This window comes from Hyperolius riggenbachi, chromosome 10 (assembly GCF_040937935.1).
Source record: "Hyperolius riggenbachi isolate aHypRig1 chromosome 10, aHypRig1.pri, whole genome shotgun sequence".
Classification (NCBI taxonomy): Eukaryota; Metazoa; Chordata; class Amphibia; order Anura; family Hyperoliidae; genus Hyperolius; species Hyperolius riggenbachi.
This window is the reverse complement of record NC_090655.1, coordinates 87,286,015-87,311,096: the sequence shown is the minus strand read 5'-3', so window position 1 is coordinate 87,311,096 and position 25,082 is coordinate 87,286,015. Positions and strand designations below refer to the sequence as shown.

Below are 25,082 nucleotides of genomic sequence, written 5' to 3'. Positions count from 1 at the left end.
TTATGATAATGTGGGATGTGCAACTTGTCCCCGACACAGCAGAGATGTTCATTGAGCTACTAATATTAAAATGTTCTTAAACTTCTGACCTGAACTCTTGCACAGGACAGGAGGAACGCACCCTTTATGTACAGAGTTTAACCTGTCTAATCCCCCCTCATCTGTGACTAATCACCACTGTAATTTTCAGCTCAGGATTCTCCTCTGCCATGGCAGCGAGCTAATTTGTAAACACAAGATGTTAATCCTATTCCTGTTTCCATGAAAGTAGGAAGTAGACGCACTGCAGATTTATTGCATGATTTGTATCAGCTGTAACAAAGAAATTGTTTTCATTAAAGGTTATTATACTGTTGCTTATCTTTTAGAGAAGAGAGAAAGTTTTGAGTTCAGGTCTGCTTTAATGTCTTTTTGCTGCCATATTCACTAACCAAGGTGATAACTGGAGCCATTGGCCACATTTCTGGAAAGGCCACAAAGGTCCCAGGCTTAGGGCATCTACAGCTGAAGGAGGTAGCTGGACCTGGAAGAGGGACAGCTGCATGCAGAGGAGGAGTTTGAAAAGGGAGGCTGCAAAGAGAGCATCAAGAGGGGAGCTGCTACCCATAAGAGCTGTTCATGAAGTACAGAGTCCTGTATATAAATGCTACACATAGTAGAGACGGCTGCACATGGAACAGTGCGGTGGGGCTGCACATGGAACAGTGCGGTGGGGCTGCACATGGAACAGTGCGGTGGGGCTGCACATGGAACAGTGCGGTGGGGTCCCAGAGTGCAGGATGATGGTCTCCTCCACCCCTCTCCTTGTCCCCATTTGCCTCCGGCTTCTTCCGCAGCAATCAGAAGAAGCAATGGAATGCACAATCGGGAACCTGCCAGCAAGCTCTGAGATTTGAGTAGGGGATGGGAGAGAATGGGATTATTGGGCTGCTGATTACAGTGATGTCCCGCCCAGCAGTATATTGGCTCCAATTGAGTGAATACTAGGACGGATGATACCTACTATTGGCTTTCTCCCTTGCCTGATCATTTTCTTGCATGCCTGTGTGCCAGTTACTGACAACTGCTGGCTGGTCTTAAATACTGAACCTTTTTATTCTTTTACTGAATGCAGAAAACTTTATGAATTAACAATAATTGAGGTAATTACCGCACAAATTGGAAATTTACGTCACTAGTCAGTAATTTAACTTTTCCTTGCGGTAACAGCCGTAGTGCATTGCCACGCGGATTGGGCAAATCCACGTTGGTTCGGCATGGAGGTGTTGCACCCCAAGTACATTCACATGCATAAAAGCTTGTATTTTTCTACAGCATTGAGTTAAAAATGACACTTTAATATTTTATGAACAGATATTTACAGGCTTTCTCACTGCTGCCGAACTAGCTGTGTGGTTTTGTTGTAGTTTTATGGCTTCAAACCACACAGTAGTTACAATCCACTGAGATGATAACTGAAGTCTTAGTGCTACAATTATCATTTAGATAGAGGTATAATGGGTGGAAGTAGAATTCCTCAGGACCATTACTCTATAGTATAGATGAATATTGTGCTGTTTGTCTTCTACATCCAAAGGAATAGTAATCTGTTTGGCTGGACCTATTCTTCTTGTATTCTAGAAGGTGGTTACTCACTAAACTAAGTAACTAAAGTTTTCTTGAATACAGAAAGTCAAAGTCCAACTGAAACAAACTTGTTTTCCATTCATCTATAATTTGATAAATGAGAACCTTCTATAATGCATGGCACCGCATGGCACCATTGCATGCAGTTTTGGCCCTGCGGAAGATAGCGGAAGGGAAATCTGTTACCGCCCCACGATTGTGTACGCAGATGTCACTCGCATGTGTTCCCTCGGATGTGTTCCCTCGGTCACGTGCACACTTCCAGCCAGGAAGTGCATCACGCGACTTTGCCTCTATGCGCATGCGTTTCGCACCGCAACAATCTGAACACTGTCGCTGTGCCATTGACTGCAATGCAATCGCCCTCTGAGCGGTACCGCTCATACCTCTCGGCAATGCACTGCAGCCTTTGCATTGATCTAAGCGCTTCTGTTGCATTGCGTTACACCACCAGTATTGTGAGCAGTCTCATAGAGTCTAATGGCCACTGCAACGAGCTGTGGCAGGGACGAGAACTGCAAAGCGTGCAAAAGTACTCTTAACCCTGACCTAACCCAGTTTCTTGCCTTAACCCTAAATGATCACCCTACTCCTAACCTACTTTAAATTTACTGACCTACAAACTGTCTCCTAAGGGATCCAGTCCCGATCCGATCAGGTGACGGAATTTAAAGGTGTGTATCTTTCCACTAAGTCCAGAAATCTTTCATCTTCTGAACAAGTGAATGCAAAGATGTGCATCTATTTACTTCAGAGCTAAGCATGGTCTCTCAGAAAGTAACCAGGCTTCATTCCATATTTAACACGTGTAAAACAAAGTAAGCAAAATTACAAAACCTACATTCGTAAAGTTTTAAAAGAAAATATTGATCAAAAAATGACTATAGTATTCCTTTAAAGAGAAACTCCGACCAAGAATTGAACTTTACCCCAATCAGTAGCTGATACCCCCTTTTACATGAGAAATCTATTCCTTTTCACAAACAGACCATCAGGGGGCGCTGTATGGCTGATATTGTGGTGAAACCCCTCCGACAAGAAGCTCTGAGTACCGAGGTACTTGTGGCAGTTTCCTATCTGTGAACCCTGTTACATTGTGGGAAATAGCTGTTTACAGCTGTTTCCAACTGCCAAAACAGCAAGCAGCAGCTACATCACTTGCCAGCAGTAACAATGTCACCATGTAATGCCAGAATATAAGTCAGGGATTTAAAATATTTTACAATGAGCAAACACTGACTAAATCATCTATAGATAATTATTGTAAAAATGAAGCACTTTTTTATTACGTTATTTTCACTGGAGTTCCTCTTTAAAACCAACTTTTGAATCCCTTCTAATGCCTCAGATAACCTACATTAATCTTGGCAAGAATTTCTGTGTAAACATTGTGAGCTTAGTGCTTGAGCTGCTAGGATTCTGTAGCTAGTTTTCGTTCTCCACCTTTTGTGTAAGAAACTCGCAGTCTGGATACTGTTGGCCAGCACACAATTCTGATACTGTCAATGTGTAAGGTTCACACTTGTTAGATTTTGCGTGTGTTTTGCGTTTTTATGACCCCACAATCGCTGCACATCTTATTTATTCAAATAGCATCACATTTTTTGTGTGTTTGTATGCGGTTAGAGTTTTGCCATTTTTCTGCGTTTAAAATTTGGACAGCAGGCCTGCTTTCTTGTATATGCGTTGCTCAATTCGTGTATCAATGCAAATCAATGCAAATGCAGAAAAATAGCATTTTGCATGAAAAATGGTGCACGATTTTGATGTTTATTTGATACACTTTCAGGTAAATGAACTTAATTTTTTATTCATAATCGCTAACAAAATTTCTTGTAAAAAAAAAGCAACAAATACCCGCAAAGTGTGGATAGCCCTTAAAGTGAACCAAAGATGAAAATAAACTAATGAGATAAAAATAACTGTTTTAGATATCTCAAGGTTTTATTTTATGTATAAATATTTACAAAGCAGAGTTAATGTTTCATAGTCTCTGCTCAATTGCAGTGTCTCAAGAATCCCAGAGTAAAAAATACATGAACTACTGACTTTTTTATCTTTTCCTCTCAAAGTAAAAAGCCAAGGTATATCAGGATCAGGTAAAGACTGCCCGTTTTTACTGCCAGCGTGCTGTAAACTGTCAGTTTTCTATTTGTTCCTATGTAGCTGCAAAACCTTCCATTTCCGTTCCGTTGAGAGAAACGGTCCGGAAAATTGGGTCCTGTTGCATTTTTTTTGTCCGTTCAGCAAATGCAGATGTGAACCGAGCCTGAGCCCACTGAGGCCCGGTTCACATTAGCGATTTTTTGCGTAACCGACCGTATACTGTACAAACGGAACGGACGCGAACAGTTTCAATGTTAATCTATGGGGCCGTACATATCCGTCCGTTCATATGGATACGTTGTGTATGTTCCGTTCCCCGGATTGAAAAAATGCTGCAGACCCTAATTTTCCAGACCGTTGCTCCCTGCGGACTTGAAACAGAAGGTTTTGCAGGGCAATAGGAACCAATGAAAAACGGAACGGAACAACACACTGGCTATAAAAACTGACCTTTCTAGCTGCTTTCCTGTGTACTCTCTATGATACAGCTCTATGGTACAGCGGCCATCTTGGCTTGTTTGTTTGGCACATGGGCCTGGAAGTGCTGCAGGAGTGGGATCCATCCCAGTTTGTGGATTTCTGGAAAGAGATGGAAGACATAAGGCCACACAGCATCGAGGACCTGATTGTCCAAGTGCAGGGCAACCTGCCCTCTGGGACAAGGGACACCCAGAACACAATAACATCTGGAAGTGCAGAAGGTTGTGGGTGGACATCTGCAAAACTTATGCGAAAGGATTCGATGAACTGAATCGGAAGCGGAAAAGTGCTCAAGGTATGTTTACAATGGATGTTGGGAGGGTGTGATGTGTTGCAGCTGTGTGATTTTTTTTGGTGTGGGTGGTGGTTTCATAGTAATTATGTAGCATGCAGGCCTTGTCCCAACCACGTGTGTCAGGCGTACGACTGCTTGCCCGCTTGTCCCACCCACTACCCGTGTCCCAACCACGTGTGTCTGGGCCGCAGGCACACTACTGCTTGCCTGCGGCTCAGGACACACATGCTCTGTGCTCGTTTCTCAGCGGATAGGTGCAGTTGGTTTTGCTCCAGCCGGTGGTACAGTGTGGTGTTTTGAAATATGACGGAGTCACTGGCACTCCCGCATGACCCTACGTCTATGTATACAAATTTGTAGTCCGCATCAGCCACTGCCACTAGGATAATACTAAAGTACTTTTTGTAATTGAAGTAATGGCTGCCACTCCTCAACGGTTTCTGGATCCTGATGTGCTTTCCGTCAATCGCACCTACACAATTCGGGAACCGACACTCTATCCAGAAGCGGTCTGAGATCTCCTCCCATTTTGTGGTGTGTGGAACAGGCATATATGTGGCCCTCAGCCTTCTCCAGATAATTTTGGAGGTCCTCACTATGATGCCTGCCACCGTACTCTTCCCAATTCTGAAGGTTATGTGTAGAGATGTGTAGGATTGCCCAGTTGCCATGAACCTAAGAGAGAAATAATACATTTATTATTTTTTGCACTTGAAAAATACAAGACCTGATGGCACAGTGTACGTGATGCCTATGTCAAGGAACTGAGAATTCAGCACAAAGAACAAAGGCGTGGAAGTGAATCCTCCAAAAGGGCACCCTATTGTTACGCACGTCAGCTGGCGTTCTTGAAAACTTCTGTGGAGGCTAGAGTGTAAGTTTAACTACTTTTACCTTTCGTAAAAACACGGTATATGATGATAACAACAACAACAACACGCTGTATATTATGGTAACATTTTCCTTTGTATTATCTACAAGACTGAAGATAATTTTCAGGAGGATGAGGACCTCGACACGGATCGGGAGGTCGTTGATATTGGGGACAGTGACAAAGATATTTATGAGGACATTGCTGATGACCCTGTGCTGGACACGGACTATTTGCCACCACCTGCCAGTAGGCAGGTTTCCGTAGACTCCAGGTGGTCCGAAACTGAGGACTTGACCCTCCCTCCTCAGGACCCTGGCCCTGATCCTAACCCAACCAACACTGTCCAGGACACTCCACAGGCACCGGCACCATCCACTAGTGCTGCCCAGCCCGTAGATTCCAAACCTCAGAGGCAGAAACCCTCTCCAGCTCCAAGGAGGCGGAGAGCTGCTCCTGTACCCACAAGAAGGGAGACTGAGGCAGAGATGTCGGGTGCAGTGTCAGTCCTACTTAGCATCCTCAGAAGCCAAGAATCCATCATTACCATGCACATGCAGGATGGAGACAGAAGCAACCTGATAGAGGACTATCGGCTTCATATCGTGTCGCTAGACGTGGTGCACAGGCACTACCAGGATGAAGTAAAACTGCTGCATGATGAATATCGTGCACAGTTTGACCAAATCCAACAGCGGCACCACAACCAAGTATAGCAATTGCAGCAGCAGATACATCAAATGCAAAGCCATAGTGCAGAAGTCATGCGACATCAAGGGCACCCAGCTTACCACACCCTCATGTCCCTTCTTCCCTTGGTGGACAAAGTCCACAGTGGAAGTAGGAAGTATGCTGTCATGCCACTACAGCCTTCTAGAAGCTGTCAAATCACACATGGAACCACAGTTTCAGGCCCAACCACCAGTGTTTAGGCCACCTACAACCTGGCAATCCCCTTTCCAAACCTACCAAGGGTATAGAGGGAGTGCATTTGAGGACCGAAGGTACACCCAATTAGGAACAGGTTCTAGCAGTTCAACCGTTACTACCCCTGACACTCCTGACCAACCATCTACACCAAACCTTTTTCTTGGATCAGGGTCAGACCCAAAATTGTACAATTGAAAAAGAAAGTTGTGCTTCTTAAGCCCTCCCCTTGGACGTGGCCTTCAGAACCTGTCCCCTAGGAACCGCAACATGTCATGGCTCGGCCCAACCCGGCTACCAGCCTTGTTCCTTTGGCCTTGGCATGGCATGTTGCCGTCCATGTGGGTCAGGTTTAGAATGTGATGCCCAAGGGACTCTGTGCCCACGGTTTATGTTCTGTTTTTTAAAAATTGAATTTTTTTTCTCTCTTCCACGTTGGAAGACTGTTGTGTTCACTTCCAAGTTGGAAGCTTTGTTATTTATTTTTCAATTGTTGATAGGTTTTGTAATAAAACTTTTCATTTTGGTTTAAAAAAAATGTTGGAGTTGTTGTTACTAACCTTAGAGTGATCATTAGCTGTTCCTCTGGTTTGACAGCCTACTGAAAACTGGTATCCTTCTTCCTGAGGTCATTCCTCGCCATCTTCAGGAGGGTATCAAACCTGTGACAAGAGGTATAAAGGGTTATAGAACTGGAAAGAGTTTGCTGTGGGGTAAGGTGTTGTGGGGAGAGTGGGGTTGGGGTGGGTAGGTATGGATACTTACAGGGATATGGACATCTGGCAGTAGCTGTAACATTTTCTGGGTGTTGTCTCAGGTCCTGGTACAGTGTCTTGAACTGTCCCTTCCTCTGTCTTTCAAGGAGTAGTGGGTGCACCCACCATCTCCTGCGAACAGCTGGCTTTCATCCCACATAGTAGTAGGTGAAAATTAAAAACGAGGCTATTCCAAGCCAGAAGCTGTAGAAATGCACTGGATCCATTGTCCAAACAGCAAGCTCTCTCCTCAACAATGACCACAATGTATTTACAGATCATTCAGAGCTCTGGGGTATATATAGCTTATCTTTAATGCTAATTTTAGAACTTCCCCTTTAAAAACAGAAACTGACATAAAACGTATGCAAAACGGATACAGAAGGAACTGAAACGGACTGGAAACTGATTTACACCGGTCCGCAACGGATCCGTTCGAGCGGACAACGGATCCGTTGGAACTGACAGGTTTGGCACGAAACGCTAATGTGAACCGGGCCTTAGTCCTGACAGGAGAAAAACTGTCAGTTCCATAGCTAATTATAAACTCTTTCAGGCAGGGAAAAAAGAAAAGGAGCTCAGCATAAGTGTCTGTATGCTTGCCACTGTATATACATGCAGGGCCGGATTTCTGGCAAGGCCACATAGGCCATGGCCTAGGGCACCAGAAGTTTAGGGGCGGCTCAGTGAGGAGCAGTAAAGCTGTTCTTTGCAGCCATCCTATCTACAAAGACAGCTTAAACCTTTGAACTCTCTGTTCTGTACTTGTGTAGGCCCTGCAAGACCTGTAAGCTCTATCCTGCCCGGTATACATCAGCCTAACTCTTATGGTGACACAATGGGTCCATCATTAATGAGATGGCAAACATAACATAAAAGTTATTAAGCAAAACATAATTTATAATCTATACGCATATTACTAAAATAGTTATTGTCTGTGACATCCAATGATGGAAAGTAAGTAGAATTCTCATGGGGGCGGGCACGCAGAGATAACAACCATACAGACAGTATAGTTGGCCTTGGGCGGTAAAAAGTACAAATCCGGCCCTGTATACATGTCTATTTCACCATGTCACATGTCATCTCTGTTACACTTTAAGTGAGCAGGGTGATGAGCTAAAGCATATATTTTACATTATTGTGTAGTACCACTACAAACCCCTGCACCTTTGCTGCAAAGATTAGTGAACCGCTGCTGCCTGCCATCTTCAAAGTAATAGGTGATAGGTTAAATGGTTTCCTACCCTATTTCCTCCCCTTAAACTCATTTGATGGACAGTGTGTGAATTGTTCTCTATACTCTGTAAAGTGTTGCATAAGAAGTCAGAATATTAGGCTCTGACCCTACTTTGTCCGTTCTCCGGTCATCACTAAATGGACAGTAAACGGCTCCAATTTCATAAATAGCAGCCATTCACACTTGTCATACTGCAACAGATCCACAGGATCTTATGCAGTAAGCGGGTCGCACTTCTGTGCAGTCCGCGATAATACCGGGCAGGCAGATGCGTTCCCCCATATAGCCTATGCAGGAGTGCATCCTCCCTCAGCTCCAGCCGGACCGCTTTGGACCATCAGAGCACACACTACACTGTCCGCTCCCGCTGGCCCCCCGTGATCTGGCAGCAGGTGGGAACAGAGCCTTATACTTAACAATAATACCACAGTGCCGGCCACACCTTGCAGCACTGGGGCCCCAGTTTCAAATCTTGTCAGAACACTATTTGCATGGAGTTTATATGATATCTCAGTGTTTGCATGGCTTTCCTTCAGGCACTCTGGTTTCCTTCCATATCCCAAGAACATACAGATAAGTTAATTGACCTTGGACTATGGTAGACTATGACTATGGTAGGGATTAGACTGTGAGCTCCTCTGAGTGACAGTTCGTGACATGACTATGTTTTCTGTGTAGTGCTGCAGATGACAGTGCTATATAAACACAAAATAATAATAACCATATATGAGTTAATACACCTAAAGTCTGGTGTATTCTTGGTGAAGTAGTGGTAATTGTCCCTGACAGTGTAGTAGTTGATGTCCCCGGTGTTGTGGTGGGCAATGGACCTGGTATGTTGTGGATAATCACCTGGTATGTGGTGGTAATGTTCCTAGCAGCGTGTTGGATAAAGTCTCCAGTTATATTTTGTCCCTAACAAAGTATTGCTAAGAAAAGATTTGTAGATGTTTTTACCTTCCTGATGATTTAGTGTGTACCTAATCATTTAGTAGCTAATGTTTCTGCTGCAGTAGTTGTTAATGACCTTAGTAGGGTTCATGGTGTCAGATCTAAGGAGGGACCTAAGGAAGGGTAAAGGTGGCCATATATCACACAATTTTGACAGCCAATCGACCAAGAGACAGATCTCTCTCGGAGAGAGATCTGTTGGCTGCCATAAACTGAAGGCCGATTCCTGATCGATTTCACCATAAAATCTTTCGGGAATCGGCCTTGTGACGCTACCTCGTTGCCCTCAGCCACGTCCCTTCAGATGTTAGTTGGACCACCCGGTGGCTGTGCATTATACTTTACCTACCAGCTGTCCTTCAAGTGTCCGCCACTGTCTCCTCACTGTCCTTCCTCATTAGCTTCTCACATGGTTGCCGCTGTATTGCATGTGGGGTGCAATGCGCCGGCAACCACATGGGGTGTCAATGAGGAAGAAGAGTGCAGAAACAGCAGAGGGCACGTGAGGGACCGCGTGACACAGGTAAAATATTAATGCATGGACACTGGGGGGTCCATCTAACATTTCACACCAGCCCAAGATTTTCCCGCATGTCGGATCGATACATGCAACCAATTTCTACCCGATCTGGCATGCTCTTGATGGCATCAAACTTTCATCCGATAATAATTGATAATAATTATCGAATCACATGGTCGATTAGCCACCAAGTCGAGAGATCTATGGCCACCTTAAGTATGGTGGTTTTATATTTTATTACAGGTTCAAACACCAGTGTTTATGGGACCACGTATAAGAAGGTACATGGGAAACCCTTATAAATGGGGTTACTGGGGCCACTGTTGTAAAAGGAGCACACTAACTACTTACTAAATGAGATCACACTTGGGCTGCTCTTGTTCTTAATGAGCAAGATGTTATACTGATTACAAGGGGGAGGGTAGACTTCTTTTTATAATGGGACCATATAGGTTGTTGCTGCATTTGTCATTGGAGGCTCATGGTTCCTGCAGTTGTTATTCAGAGGACTATTGTCACTGCACCTGTCATCTTTGGGGTGGTAATGGTTGTTGCATTTGTTATAAGCAGGTCTCATGATTATGGAATGGAGGTTGAGAAAGGATGTAGAGTATATATTTATCCCCTGTGCTGTTCTCATATGAATTTACCTTGAAGCAGTCACCTCGTCCAACAGAATACACTGGTTACCATGGTGAAACAGTAGGTGAAGTACACTTTGCCCTGTACATTCCAGTTAGCAGGTTTAGATCATCGTGTCTCTACAAATACTCAATAAGAAGTTAGAAGTTTGAATACCACTCTGTTTGGATTAGTTTTCAGTAAAATTGTTCACCCAACTGTGAAACTGGGTGATTAGAATGTAACAAATTCTGCAGTCTATTAAGTGAGTGTATCATTAAGTACGGGCAAACTGTCTAAAGGCTCTTTTGGTTGCTGGAAAAAAGAGATCCACATGAACGGCACCTTTACAAGTTACAGTTTTAAATGGCTTTTATTTTACACTGGTAGTGGGTGGCAGAGAAGGATTAAGATGTAATGGGTAGTAGATTTGGAGGCTCTTTTTGAAGTGGAGAGAGGTCAAAGAAGGTGGAAAGTGGGCCCCTTGATACCCACTAGGCCCTAGGCACCTGCCTAAGTTGCTTGGTGGATGATCCTGCTTTGGTGGTTGGGGTACTCAGGGTACTCCATAAGAAGCTTGGAAAAGGCTGATAATCTAGTGTGTGTGCAGCTATTTTAGCAATCCAGCCAATCACAAAACTAGGAAGAATTGTGTATTTCAGGGAATACTTCTGATGCCTCTGTAAACCTTGTCACCCAGCCTTGTCAGTTCTAATGGTCTTTAGAGAAACACTCCTATATTGAGTGTTCATAACCATTAACCAGATTAATAAATACTAGATACATAAAATTAGCAGCACTTTATTGTACCATTGTCCAGATTAACAGAAGAAAGATACCTGCAACCTTATATCAACCATATAATTGAAAGGAAACCCAGGACCATGTTGAAGTTTAGGTAACCTATGCTATTGCCTAGGGCAGCCGTTCTCAACCTTTCTACTCTGGAGGAACCCTGCAAATAGCTTTTGGATCTCAAGTAACCCCTGCAAACAATTTTTTGATTTCGAGGAACCCCTGCATTTATTTTGCAGGAGGCATGGTCTTTAAAAGTATGTGTGGCTGTTTATTTCGCTACCCCTATTACACTGCCACTAATTATACTGCATCCTAAGCCCCTAATTTAGTGCTTCTTGTTACAGTACCACCTATTATAGTGAGCTCCATTATACATCCCCACAATGGGGGAAAATGCCATGGAACCCCTGCAGAGTACCCAAGGAACCCTGGGGTTCCAGGGAACCCTGGTTGATAAATCCTGGCCTAGGGCATCACCAGCTGAAGAAGGCACCAGGCAACCATGCCAAACTGACTATTCTTCATAGAATATTATACACAGCTGGTGGTTATGTGATGGAAGAATTAAGATGAGACTGTGGTGTTGTAAGTATGGGGCAAATATCGTGAACCATCTAGCCATTCTGTAATTTATTAACACCTAAATGACAATGGGAAGTGATATTTTCACACTGAATCATTATTATGCCTTTAAACCAGGGGTAGGGAACCTATGGCTCGGGAGCCAGATGTGGCTCTTTTGATGGCTGCATCTGGCTCACAGACAAATCAGTAGGGGTTGATTCACTAAGCTACACTGCTCAAGCAGCGCAGCTTAGTGTGACAGCGCAAGTACAATTTTCAAAGTAGGCACACTACTGCTGTAGCATGCACTACTAACTTACTCCCACTCCCACCAAAACGGCTGCTCCAATTGTCCCACTGGCCACTCTGGACCCTGCCATGTCCATTGACTTTGTAGGACGAGATCCTCACACTTTCATTGGCCTAAATAGGCTGTCTGTCACTTGACAAGCAGCCTATTGGGCCAAAGTGCGGGAATCTCGTCCTACAAAGTGAATCAACCCCCAAGTCAGCTAGCTAATTGTACAAGCTGTTAGTCGGTATTTCTCCTGTCTGGCTCTCGGGGAAATTGCTGATGTTGCTGAAACCCAAGAGAAGCTGAAGACGTGTCTGACACTTCCGCTGCCCGAAGGATCAACTGTATACACATTACCATGGCAACAGGGACGTGAGCCCTACTGTCCCAGTTTGAAAAATATTGTATGGCTCTCGGGGAATTACATTTTAAAATATGTGGCGTTTATGGCTCTCTCAGCCAAAAAGGTTCCTGACCCCTGCTTTAAACCATCAAGCAAGAAAATACTCAAAATAATTTTGATAGAACTGTTTCACGTATTTTTTGGTACTTTTTCAATGGCAGAGTTCTGGAAAGAGGTTTTGAAGAGAAGATGAAACAATATTTCCTAGGAGAAACTCAGGAGAAAAAATGAATTGCATAGGGGCCTAACTCTCTTACAGTGGTGTGAAAAACTATTTGCCCCCTTCCTGATTTCTTATTCTTTTGCATGTTTGTCACACTTAAATGTTTCTGCTCATCAAAAACCGTTAACTATTAGTCAAAGATAACCTAATTGAACACAAAACGCAGTTTTAAATGATGTTTTGTATTATTTAGTGAGAAAAAACCTCAAAACCTACATGGCCCTGTGTGAAAAAGAAATTGCCCCCTGAACCTAATAACTGGTTGGGCCACCCTTAGCAGCAATAACTGCAATCAAGCATTTGCGATAACTTGCAACAAGTCTTTTACAGCGCTCTGGAGGAATTTTGGCCCACTCATCTTTGCAGAATTGTTGTAATTCAGCTTTATTTGAGGGTTTTCTAGCATGAACCGCCTTTTTAAGTTCATGCCACAACATCTCAATGGGATTCAGGTCAGGACTTTGACTAGGCCACTCCAAAGTCTTCATTTTGTTTTTCTTCAGCCATTCAGAGGTGGATTTGCTGGTGTGTTTTGAGTCATTGTCCTGCTGCAGCGCCCAAGATCGCTTCAGCTTGAGTTGACGAACAGATGGCCGGACATTCTCCTTCAGGATTTATTGGTAGACAGTAGAATTCATGGTTCCATCTATCACAGCAAGCCTTCCAGGTCCTGAAGCAGCAAAACAACCCCAGACCATCACACTACCACCACCATATTTTACTGTTGGTATGATGTTCTTCTGCTGAAATGCTGTGTTACTTCTATGCCAGATGTAACGGGACACGCACCTTTCAAAAAGGTCAACTTTTGTCTCGTCGGTCCACAAGGTATTTTCCCAAAAGTCTTGGCAATCATTGAGATGTTTTTTTAGCAAAACTGAGACGAGCCTTAATGTTCTTTTTGCTTTAAAGTGGTTTGCGCCTTGGATATCTTCCATGCAGGCCGTTTTTGCCCAGTCTCTTTCTTATGGTGGAGTCGTGAACACTGACCTTAATTGAGGCAAGTGAGGCCTGCAGCTCTTTAGATGTTGTCCTGGGGTCTTTTGTGGCCTCTCGGATGAGTTTTCTCTGCGCTCTTGGGGTAATTTTGGTCGGCCGGCCACTCCTGGGAAGGTTCATCACTGTTCCATGTGTTTGCCATTTGTGGATAATGGCTCTCACTGTGGTTCGCTGGAGTCCCAAAGCTTTAGAAATGGCTTTATAACCTTTACCAGACTGATAGATTTCAATTACAGTACTTTTGTTCTCATTTGTTCCTGAATTTATTTGGATCTTGGCATGATGTCTAGCCTTTGAGGTGCTTTTGGTCTACTTCTCTGTGTCAGATAGCTCCTATTTAAGTGATTTATTGATTGAAACAGGTGTGGCAGTAATCAGGCCTCGGGGTGACTACAGAAATTGAACTCAGGTGTGATAAACCACAGTAAAGTTATTTTTTAACAAGGGGGGCAATCACTTTTTCACACAGGGCCATGTAGATTTGGAGTTTTTTTTTCTCACTAAATAATAAAAACCATCATTTAAAACTGCATTTTGTGTTCAATTAGGTTATCTTTGACTAATAGTTCACGTTTTTTGATGAGCAGAAACATTTAAGTGTGACAAACATGCAAAAGAATAAGAAATCAGGAAGGGGGCAAATAGTTTTTCACACCACTGTATATAGTTACCTGAGGAAGCGGGTTTCACCCCAAGAAATGCACTGCTATACAGATAATCGTTTTCCAATTTTAATAAAATAATATTATTATTAATTTTCTCATCTTTAAGTGGTCTCCTCTGAGCGGCCAGTCCACCCTTAGGCTAGTTTCACACCAGGACGTTGCGTTTTAGGGGACGTTATGGTCGCATAACGTGCCCCTAACGCAATGCCTGGTGCTCTCTGATGTGGACGTCAGAGCGAGCCGCATTGTGCAGCTTACTCTGGCGTCCGTGATGCCGTGATGCGCACTCTTGGACGCATGCGGCATCACGTGGTCCCGCCCGGCCAATAGCCGCACAGAGCGGCCGCTCCAGGAAGTAAACACTGCACGTCACTGAGTGCAGTGAATATTAATTAGCCATGTGCTTGGCCGCTCTCCGCTCCTCCCCAACATTACTGCGCATGTCCAAGCAGTCTAACGCGGCTCTGCCGCTTACAAAGTACTGCATGCAGTACGTTGTGTAATGGCGCAGCGTTACTGTGTAACGCAACGTGGGCACTGTGAACGGCCCATTGATTTTTCATTGCTGTGCGGTGGGGTGCATTACAGGCTGCACTAACGTGCACCTGTAACGTCCCACTGTGAAACCAGCCTTAACTCACCTTTTAACTCCTTTAGGATGGACGGCCTCCCTTAAAACCAGAGCCTTTTTTTTTTTTTTCATTTATCACTTCCTGCTCACTTTGAGAGTTCAGCTGTCTTTAGACAGCTGAGTTTTGTACCGTAGGCATTTAAAGAGGAACTCCAGTGAACATTTTACTGTTGGCAGGTGATGTAGCTGCTGCATGGTTTTTGGCAGTTGGAAACAGCTGTAAACAGCTATTTTCCACAATGCAACAAGATTCACAGACAGGAAACTGCCAAAAGTTCGAACTTTTCTTGTGGGAGGGGTTTCTTGTGGGAGGGGTTTCACAATATCAGTCATACAGCGCCCCATGATGGTCTGTTTGTGAAAAGGAATAGATTTCTCATGTAAAAGGGGGTATCAGCTACTGATTGGGATAAAGTTCAATTTTTGGTCGGAGTTTCTCTTTAAAAAAAAAAATGGGTTGAGCTGTTTTAATTATTTAATGACTTTTTGATCTGATCCACCCTTGGTGGAAGGCTGTCCCCTTACCCAGCCAGAGATGGACTCTTAACCCGAGTGGGGTCAGTCTTTTTCTCCCCACCTGCTCAGGTAGTGGTCACTCTTCATGACTTACGTTTGTGAGTATACTTCTACAATTGCTTATTTCCACTTGGGCTAAGAGTCCGTCTCTGGGTGGGTAAGGGAACAGCTTTCCACCAAGGATGGAGCAGTAATGCAAGAAGAAACAGAAGTGCCAAAATGTCATATAAAATAATTAACACAGCTCAACCCATTCTGGACCATGGGTAGTTAAAACTATGCCACACTTGTGACCTCTTAGCCTTTCACCTCTTTTCTATATTTCAAGAATGGGAAGACAATGGTTAGCATGACAGTAATGAGGCCAATGCAATGAACGAGATAATTAAGTGTTCTAGATTTGTTTTACCTCAATAGTTGCTATGTGCTTTAGATCTTTTTTTACTCCCAGGACAATATTCAGCAAAGTAGAACTACATAATGGTCTACAAACATGTCTCAGTTTCTTGTGTAGGGAAAAAAAACACAGATGCCCAAATTCTATGAATGTAAGTGATATAACATGTAGAGGTTTTTATGATGAAATACAGAAAAAGTGGACATTGCTATTTCTAATGGAAAGGTCAAGTTTATTTGCAGGTCAAGATCATGTGCTGAAGCAAAAAGTGGTCACAGCACGTCAGAGCTTTACAAATTTGTCAACTGATCAAACTGATCGCATGTTACGCCATGAGTTCTGCTACACGAAAGCATCACTATTTTTGAAGTTACTGAGCAGGAAAAAGGACAAAGTCAGAAGAAGAATTTTCTAGATCGGAAGTAGCGGAAATTTCTGATTATTATTTTTTTTTGCAAGATTGTATGTTGTGTGGTAGATTGAAGCAAGACATTTTTTCTGAGTTTTCAATAATTTTTTTTCATAATTGGGGAAAAAGTTTACACGTATGGTACATTGTTCAGATTTTGAAATGTAGAACATTATATAGTGTGTTGCCACCTTTAGGCTCATGAATCCCAAAGTAGGAAAAGCAGAGCATAAGCTCGACAAGCAGAAAATAACATCTATGGAGGAAGAAAAGCAATGGTAACAAGAAACGCTGGGATCGGAAGGTGTTCTGGGAGATTCCGGGAAAGGTTTTGCTTGATGCCCTGAATACGATCAGCAATGGCTTTGGTGTTGTAAGGGACACTTCGAACAGGTATTGCGGCAGGTTTGGTATTCTTGGACGCTCCTTGGAAGGTCGTGGTGGGTATTGTCTGGAGGGTGTCGATGGCTTCTTCTCTGGTGTCCACAGTCCTGATGGGTGTTACGCTGAGACTTGTAGTGCTGATGGGCATGTTTCGGTGGCTTCTGCTTCCGATGAGGTCGGTTTCGGATGGACTGACTCTGGAATTGGGCCTTGTCGGGCTGCCCCGACCTTCATGAGTCTTCAGTTAGAGTTTTGTGATGATACCAGTTTTGAGGGATGTCTGGAATCCATCCCTAGAGGGGGGGGAGGGTACTGTGATGATCTGCTCAGCTGGCTGCACAGGCAGACAGCTGTTTGTCCATTCCTCTAGTCTGTGGGCTGCAGGTCTCTGGAACAGAGACCTGTCTTTCCATTGCAAGTTTCTGGTCTGTTCTCTTGCTGGGGAATTTGCATACATTCGTTATGCAAATCCCCTACCTGCCTTCTTTGATGACTGGCACTATAAGAGCTTTATGTTTCCCAGAAGGCTTTGCTGGTCATTTCCTTTCCATGGTCTGTTCCTGATGGACACTGCTGGAGTGTCAGCCATTGCTATCTAGTATAGTTAATTCCTGGGGGTTGCTTTAGGCTCCCCTTCTAGCCCAGTCAGGTTGTATTATCTGTATTGCCTGTTCTGTCTTGTCTTGCCTGTTGCCATTGTCCTGCCCCAAAGGTGGTCGACAGGAAATGGTTCTAATCTCTGTTCTTGGAGTATAGCTGGTGCAGCGGTTGCTACCAGCTATCTCTTCTGTTCTGTCTTCTGGGATCGCGCTAGCTACTTTTCGCTAGCGCTGGGGATCCTTCTGTTCTGCTACTCTGTACCTGGATCGCGCTAGCCACTTTTCGCTAGTGCTGTGGATCCTATCTCTCGCTTGTCCCTGTTTTCGTGTGTCTGTCTTGTCTGCTACGCTTGCTGGAGGCTCGGTGAGGTAACCGTTAAGCAAGCGCTCGCGTCCTCTGTTTCATGTCTGTCTGTCGATGGTTAGTTAGGCGTGCTTGTCTCTATTGTGCTTATCACATGGAGACCGCGCATAACCGCGTGCACTGTTGCGAATGAGTGCGGTGTTCATGGTTAGCTAGCGTTTGTTATTTTCCGTATCTCCTTATTGTATTATTTGCTGTGCCTTTGCTACCCTCGTATTCTATTCTGATCTGCCTTGTGTCACGTCTGGCGATCGCACCTCTCGCGATCGCGTTCCTATTTCATATCTGCTGTTGTGTGTGTGCGCGGTCGCGGGGTGGCGACTGGATTGGCGCACACACATACAACCTGTCCTTTTGCTCAATCTCATTCGCAATCGCCTCACTTGCGATTGCGTTTTGCGCTTCGTACAATTCCTGTCTGGCACTTGTGGAGGTACAGAGGGCTGGTTCCTCTGCACTCCCCAGCGCCATCTGCCGACAGGAATTTCCCTCTACAGGTGCGTAGCACCTTTTGCTGGGTGCCTGCAAATATACGCTTGTGGAGGATTTCCGCCGTGTCAGCGCACGTGTTGTGCGCTGATCACGGAGAAAGTTCCACAATCGTTACAGAATGACCAGCCCAACCCAAAACCCCAGTGTAGACGGAATTTCCGATTTGTACGATTTTGTCGAATATGGCTCTTGTACCTTTAAGAGATTTAAAAAACTTGAACCTGAATCAGCAGACGAATTCTTGTCTGAGTGTACGAAACTGTTAGCGAACCCTGAATTCCAATGCACCCCAGTGTCTACCTGGGCCCCCCAAATGGTCTACATTCTGTTGGGGGGCGAAATGTCAATGTGGGGTTATGATGTGTTAGATCATACCACCCTGAGTCAAAGACCCCTGGAATTCTTGGCCTTTTTAATTTACAATTGGCTGAGTTTACCTCAATTACCATACCACCTTAATGAGTTGTTGTCAGCAGCTCAATCAGCTGTTCCATCTACTCTTTCATCCATAAAGCAGCCATCCAAAGCCTCTAAGTCTAAACGTAAAAGATCTAGGAAGGCTTCCCAGCGGAAAGATCCGCTGCCCATGGCAACCACAGATAGAGAGGTTATTTCTGTCAAGTCTGAAATGGGCAAAACCATGCAGTATGATAATGATGTTTATAATGCATCTGCTGATCAGTTTCCAGGTTTTTTGCCCCAATCCAAAGCTTATGTGGATCCTGCTATAGGTAGGATCGCACACTATATTAAAGCAGTTAAAAAATCTGTACTTGTTCCTGATCCCCACCCATATGGAGATTATTTAGATACTGGGTTGTTCGAACCGCCTTTTGCCTCATGGGAAATCGGGGCCTTGGTGGAGGAATTTGATTTGGATTGGAAAGCCTTTTGCGATTTTTACATCGCAAAAAGCGCGGTTATCCTGAACGATTGTCTTGACTCTGTGTGCCTTTTGATTGATTCTGATGAATGTGACGAGTGTGTTGTGGATCTGGTGATGTATGTGTGGCAGATCATTTTGGATGAATTACACACACACCAATTAATTGATCCCAATAAAGAGGTAAAAGATTCCCGTTCCGTTCCTGCTCCAGTTCCATCTGTAGACTGTGCGCACTATGATTGTTCATCCTTTGTTAAGTGTGCATGGGAGCCCCCGTTTGAGAAATGGGAGATCGAGCTCCTGGTCTATGAATTGGAATGTGATTGGAGATCGTTTTGCAATCATTACCGTTCTAAAAACGAAGCAGTTTTGTATGCGTGCATTGAGTCTGCGTGCACTTTAATCAAGACTGGTGAATGTATCTCTGACTTTGTGACTTCGCTGTTTGACGTGTGGAGAATGATTTTGGATGAACTACATGCGCTTCAATCTGCTAAAAACACATTGTCAGCGGACGATTGTTCCAATCCTCTGGATTTAAAGAAAGTGAGTTTTGAATGCATTCCCTTTCCCAAAGCAACTGAGTGTTTGAAGTCTGAGTGCAAGTCGTTCAGAGCAGTTGCTTGTGTGGAAGTTGAACCAGTGCGGTCTGATGTCGCCACCGCACGTATGGCTGCAAAAGGTCTGTGTGGTCCTGTGTCTAAGGAAGACAGATTTTTTCCCTCAGGTTCTCTAAGATCGTCCGTTTGTGAGCCTGCCATGGGGAAAATTCCTAAGGTATGCAACTTTAAGAAAAGTATTGATGTGTCTAATAAAGTTTCTCCTGTTGTTGTCGCCACTTCTTTTGCAAATGAATCTATGTCTTATTCTGTTCGCACCTGTGCAGGCCTGTTGCCTGATGACAGTTGCTCCAGTGTTTCTGTCCTAGATGCCTTGCAGTCTGCTCCGCAGATCGTGGAGGTTTGCGATATGGAAGCGTCAGTTTCGCAACCTAAAGCGATCTTGGATCCGCAAATTTTGCGTTCTGACTCCTCGGATTCGACATTGTTAGCCGAATCTAAGAGTGAGACAGCGCTTCGGTTTTGCGAATCTGATGCTGAAGCTTCTTTGCCTTGTCCAGAGAAGCTTTCTCTGAATCTGCCCTGTACCATAAATGAAGGCATGATGTCCACTTGCATTGACATTTGCGAGTCTGATTCTGAAGAAAGTATTGACTCTCCACCCAGTACTCTGGATGAGTCAATATTGCCTTGTACAATATCTCCTGCCCTGCCCCTAGAGGCTCGTCTAGGTATTGCTGCTATTTTTACCTGTCTTTCTGCAGTTTTGGAGTTGCAAGCTAGTTTGACTGCTACGCAGAGTTCTGGGTGCAGCGAGATTAAAGTTAGGGAGTCAGTGTGTGGTCCAGTGAATATTCCTGTACGTTCCACTCATGATGATGAAATTCAGTCTCAGTTTATGGTGGAACCTTCCCTGGGACATCTGCCCTGTTCTCAAAGTAAAGTTCCAGTTTTGCCCTGTAACATGGATAGTACAGAATCCTTCTTAGACAACTTGAAAAATGATGTTCCTGAGGTCTTGTTTGATGATCTAAAGGTCTCCGAGTTCCTCCCAAAGGGTGCAGAACTTGTAGGAGATGTCTCCTGCCCCCCAGGTCCTTCTGAGGTGTTGCCCACTTCAGTAGGCATTGCTGCCTTGCTGACTACTTTTGCAGCTCTTGTGGAGCTTCAGTCATGTGTAGTCAATGATGATATTACAGTTACAGAAAATTCTGAATTTGAGTCCGAGTCTTCTTTTGAAAGACCAGTACCTGTGACCTTTACTCGTGATGATTTTCTGCCCGGTACTGGTTTTAGTCTTGTTGTGTCGGACTCTGAGGTTGGCAGTTCCCCGACATGTCCTGAGGTTTCTCCTGTACTAGTGTACCCCGATGTGCTCTGTGACCCAGAAAGCCCAAGTGTGCCTCGGTTACCAGCGTACTCAGATGCTTCCTCAGTGGAGACATGTTCTGATATAGCCTGCCTGCTTGCATGCCCGGAAGTGGTCCCTGAAAGTCCTGATCTTGATGAGTGTCCTACTAATTTTGAGTCTGGAATGATCATAGGTTCCATAGGGGTTCTTGGTGGTTCTACATGTGAGCCTGGTGAGCGTTGTGGCTTCTTGGGATCTCTGCGGAGCTTCAAGGTGTTCTGGGAGATTCCGGGAAAGGTTTTGCTTGGTGCCCTGAATACGATCAGCAATGGCTTTGGTGTTGTAAGGGACACTTCGAACAGGTATTGCGGCAAGTTTGGTATTCTTGGACGCTCCTTGGAAGGTGGTGGTGGGTATTGTCTGGAGGGTGTCGATGGCTTCTTCTCTGGTGTCCACAGTCCTGATGGGTGTTACGCTGAGACTTGTAGTGCTGATGGGCATGTTTCGGTGGCTTCTGCTTCCGATGAGGTCGGTTTCGGATGGACTGACTCTGGAATTGGGCCTTGTCGGGCTGCCCCGACCTTCATGAGTCTTCAGTTAGAGTTTTGTGATGATACCAGTTTTGAGGGATGTCTGGAATCCATCCCTAGAGGGGGGGGGGGGGGTACTGTGATGATCTGCTCAGCTGGCTGCACAGGCAGACAGCTGTTTGTCCATTCCTCTAGTCTGTGGGCTGCAGGTCTCTGGAACAGAGACCTGTCTTTCCATTGCAAGTTTCTGGTCTGTTCTCTTGCTGGGGAATTTGCATACATTCGTTATGCAAATCCCCTACCTGCCTTCTTTGATGACTGGCACTATAAGAGCTTTATGTTTCCCAGAAGGCTTTGCTGGTCATTTCCTTTCCATGGTCTGTTCCTGATGGACACTGCTGGAGTGTCAGCCATTGCTATCTAGTATAGTTAATTCCTGGGGGTTGCTTTAGGCTCCCCTTCTAGCCCAGTCAGGTTGTATTATCTGTATTGCCTGTTCTGTCTTGTCTTGCCTGTTGCCATTGTCCTGCCCCAAAGGTGGTCGACAGGAAATGGTTCTAATCTCTGTTCTTGGAGTATAGCTGGTGCAGCGGTTGCTACCAGCTATCTCTTCTGTTCTGTCTTCTGGGATCGCGCTAGCTACTTTTCGCTAGCGCTGGGGATCCTTCTGTTCTGCTACTCTGTACCTGGATCGCGCTAGCCACTTTTCGCTAGTGCTGTGGATCCTATCTCTCGCTTGTCCCTGTTTTCGTGTGTCTGTCTTGTCTGCTACGCTTGCTGGAGGCTCGGTGAGGTAACCGTTAAACAAGCGCTCGCGTCCTCTGTTTCATGTCTGTCTGTCGATGGTTAGTTAGGCGTGCTTGTCTCTATTGAGACCGCGCATAACCGCGTGCACTGTTGCGAATGAGTGCGGTGTTCATGGTTAGCTAGTGTTTGTTATTTTCCGTATCTCCTTATTGTATTATTTGCTGTGCCTTTGCTACCCTCGTATTCTATTCTGATCTGCCTTGTGTCACGTCTGGCGATCGCACCTCTCGCGATCGTGTTCCTATTTCATATCTGCTGTTGTGTGTGTGCGCGGTCGCGGGGTGGCGACTGGATTGGCGCACACACATACAACCTGTCCCTTTGCTCAATCTCATTCGCAATCGCCTCACTTGCGATTGCGTTCTGCGCTTCGTACAATTCCTGTCTGGCACTTGTGGAGGTACAGAGGATTGGTTCCTCTGCACTCCCCAGCGCCATCTGCCGACAGGAATTTCCCTCTACAGGTGCGTAGCACCTTTTGCTGGGTGCCTGCAAATATACGCTTGTGGAGGATTTCCGCCGTGTCAGCGCACGTGTTGTGCGCTGATCACGGAGAAAGTTCCACAATCGTTACAATATGGAATAGGAGATTACCTGTGTGAGATTTTGTTTAACAAGGACGTTATACATGCTCCCCCTTTTTTACTGTCGATCTTCAAGTTTGATTATGAGCAATTATGGGTCTTTTTTTGCTGGAAAAAAAACCCTCTGTATTAAATTGTGAGCTTCCTGTAGAGCCTTTGAAAAAACAGTGGTTGTGCTGGGAAATGGGCCTGGGGGCTCAAACCCACTAGCAGCCTTTTCTAAGCGCTAGTGATTTGAAAAAGCTCTTGCTAATGCAATGCTGTGGGGAATTTTTATAACATCACATTGCTCAAGTGCATTACATTAGCATGAGCTTTTCAAATCACAAAGCACTCAGAAAAGCGCTGCTTGTGGGTTCCAGGCCTCAGGCATTTTTGTGTAACGCACCTTGGCTATAGTCTGTCAGACCATTTTATGCAATGTAATTTAATGTTTTTGTATTATATAAAGTAGAATGTGCAATTAATTGTGAACTTTTTTTTTCATCCATACATTCTCTCTCTCTCTCTCTCTCTCTCTCTCTATATATATATATATATATAGTATATAGTATATATATATAGAGAGAGAGAGAGAGAGAGAGAGAGAGAGAGAGAGAGAGAGAGAGAGAGAGAGAGAGAGAGAGAGAGAGATCGTATATTGGGGTGGTAGTGTTACAGAAAAAGAAAACCCCTACTTTCTTGCTGTCAGATTTTTTTCCGCAGATCTACACTATTGCTTTTGGAGACGTGGGCATCATTGAAAAATATACGTTGCAAATCTGGTTTTTGTCTCGTAACTACTGGTATTTATTGTTCAGCATAGGTTTCTCTTAATGTATAAACTTAGAGCTGAAGCTTGGGTCAAAAAGGAATTCATTACGTAAGGAGAGGGTAACCTCCGGATCCTGTAGAGGGTTCCTTCTGTTCCCCATTGCTGCTTGCAGACCCACCAATGATTTCCGACAAGGGTTTGTCAGAAATCTGATCGCTCCTCTTCAAGTCCGTGTGGCTCTGTGCTACTGCGCTGGCGTGGCCACGTTTGTACAGGTGCAGCAGGGCTGCACTTGTACCAGAAGAGGAACTTGGCTGGATATTCTGGAGTGTCCCAGTGAACATTGGCAGTACTGAGGAGGACCCGGGAACCCTCCAGAAGCTTCCCTTCTCATAAGTATTTCCTTTTTGACCCAAGCTTCGTCTTGGGTTTACGTTAAAATTTAGCTTAAATAAAGAAGAGTAAAAACCAACTTACTTGCAAGTAGTCCCACTCCGCCAGCAAGGGATCCAACCCACGCAGTCTTCCCTTTCCCTTCATCAAAGACATCCAACCATTCCACATACAAGACCCCAACAGACAGTGGAGAGCCATAGCACAGAAACTGGATGAAGAACGATGCGGTGACAATGACCCAGCCCCAACCTCCATCTGGTGGCTTCTGATATGTCATTTGTACGAAGTGACCGTCTAAAGTCCTGTGACAGAAAAAAATGGGTAAAAATGATCTTTATTTATGTAATGAAAAGGTATCATTTCCAGAGAATTAATATTTAAGGGCATATTTCTCATGTGATTAATCTGTAAATAGACACAATTAATATTATTATTATTATTTAGTATTTATATAGCGCCGACATATTACGCAGCGCTGTACAGTGTATATATATTTCTTGTCACTAACTGTCCCTCAAAGGAGCTCACAATCTAATCCCTACCATTGCCATATGTCTATATTATGTAGTGTAAGTACTGTAGTCTAGGGCCAATTTTTTTTTTAGGGGGAGCCAATTAACTTATACGTATGTTTTTGGAATGTGGGAGGCAACCAGAGTGCCCGGAGGAAACCCACGCAGACACAGAGAGAACATACAAACTCTTTGCAGATAGTGCCCTGGCTGGGATTCGAACCAGGGACCCAGAGCTGCAAGGCGAGAGAGCTAACCACTACGACACCGTGCTGCCCAGACACAATTTGCATTACATGATTTTGATCATTTCTGCAAATGTCTTTAGAGCTGCCTTTCTCAACCTTTTACCCCTGGAGGGACCTTTTAAATCATTTTTAGATTACAGGGAACCCCAGCAATAGCAGGAGGAGTGGCGATTTATTATGTAGGACGAATGCTATATTTTACTTTCCTCTATAATAAAACCCTTGTGTCCCTGCATAGCACTGTCTCTATGTAGCTGGGTCCATGCTTTTTGCTACTGTGCATGTGACCCGGACAGCAGTTGGGACTGGAGGACGGGGCCAGT

The 25,082-nt window shown here is 44.5% G+C and overlaps 1 protein-coding gene across 2 annotated transcripts in view; it reads right to left on the bottom strand.

The window, feature by feature from the left end:
- The window catches only part of SLC16A9 (solute carrier family 16 member 9), a 111,759-nt gene that overhangs the window by 36,293 nt on the left and 50,384 nt on the right, over positions 1 to 25,082 (bottom strand). For both annotated transcript variants that reach the window (XM_068258365.1, XM_068258366.1), the window contains exon 3: positions 24,081 to 24,301. In XM_068258365.1, the coding sequence (XP_068114466.1) occupies positions 24,081 to 24,276 (196 nt within the window). In that variant the 5' untranslated portion in view covers positions 24,277 to 24,301. The remainder of the gene's footprint in view (positions 1 to 24,080; positions 24,302 to 25,082) is intronic.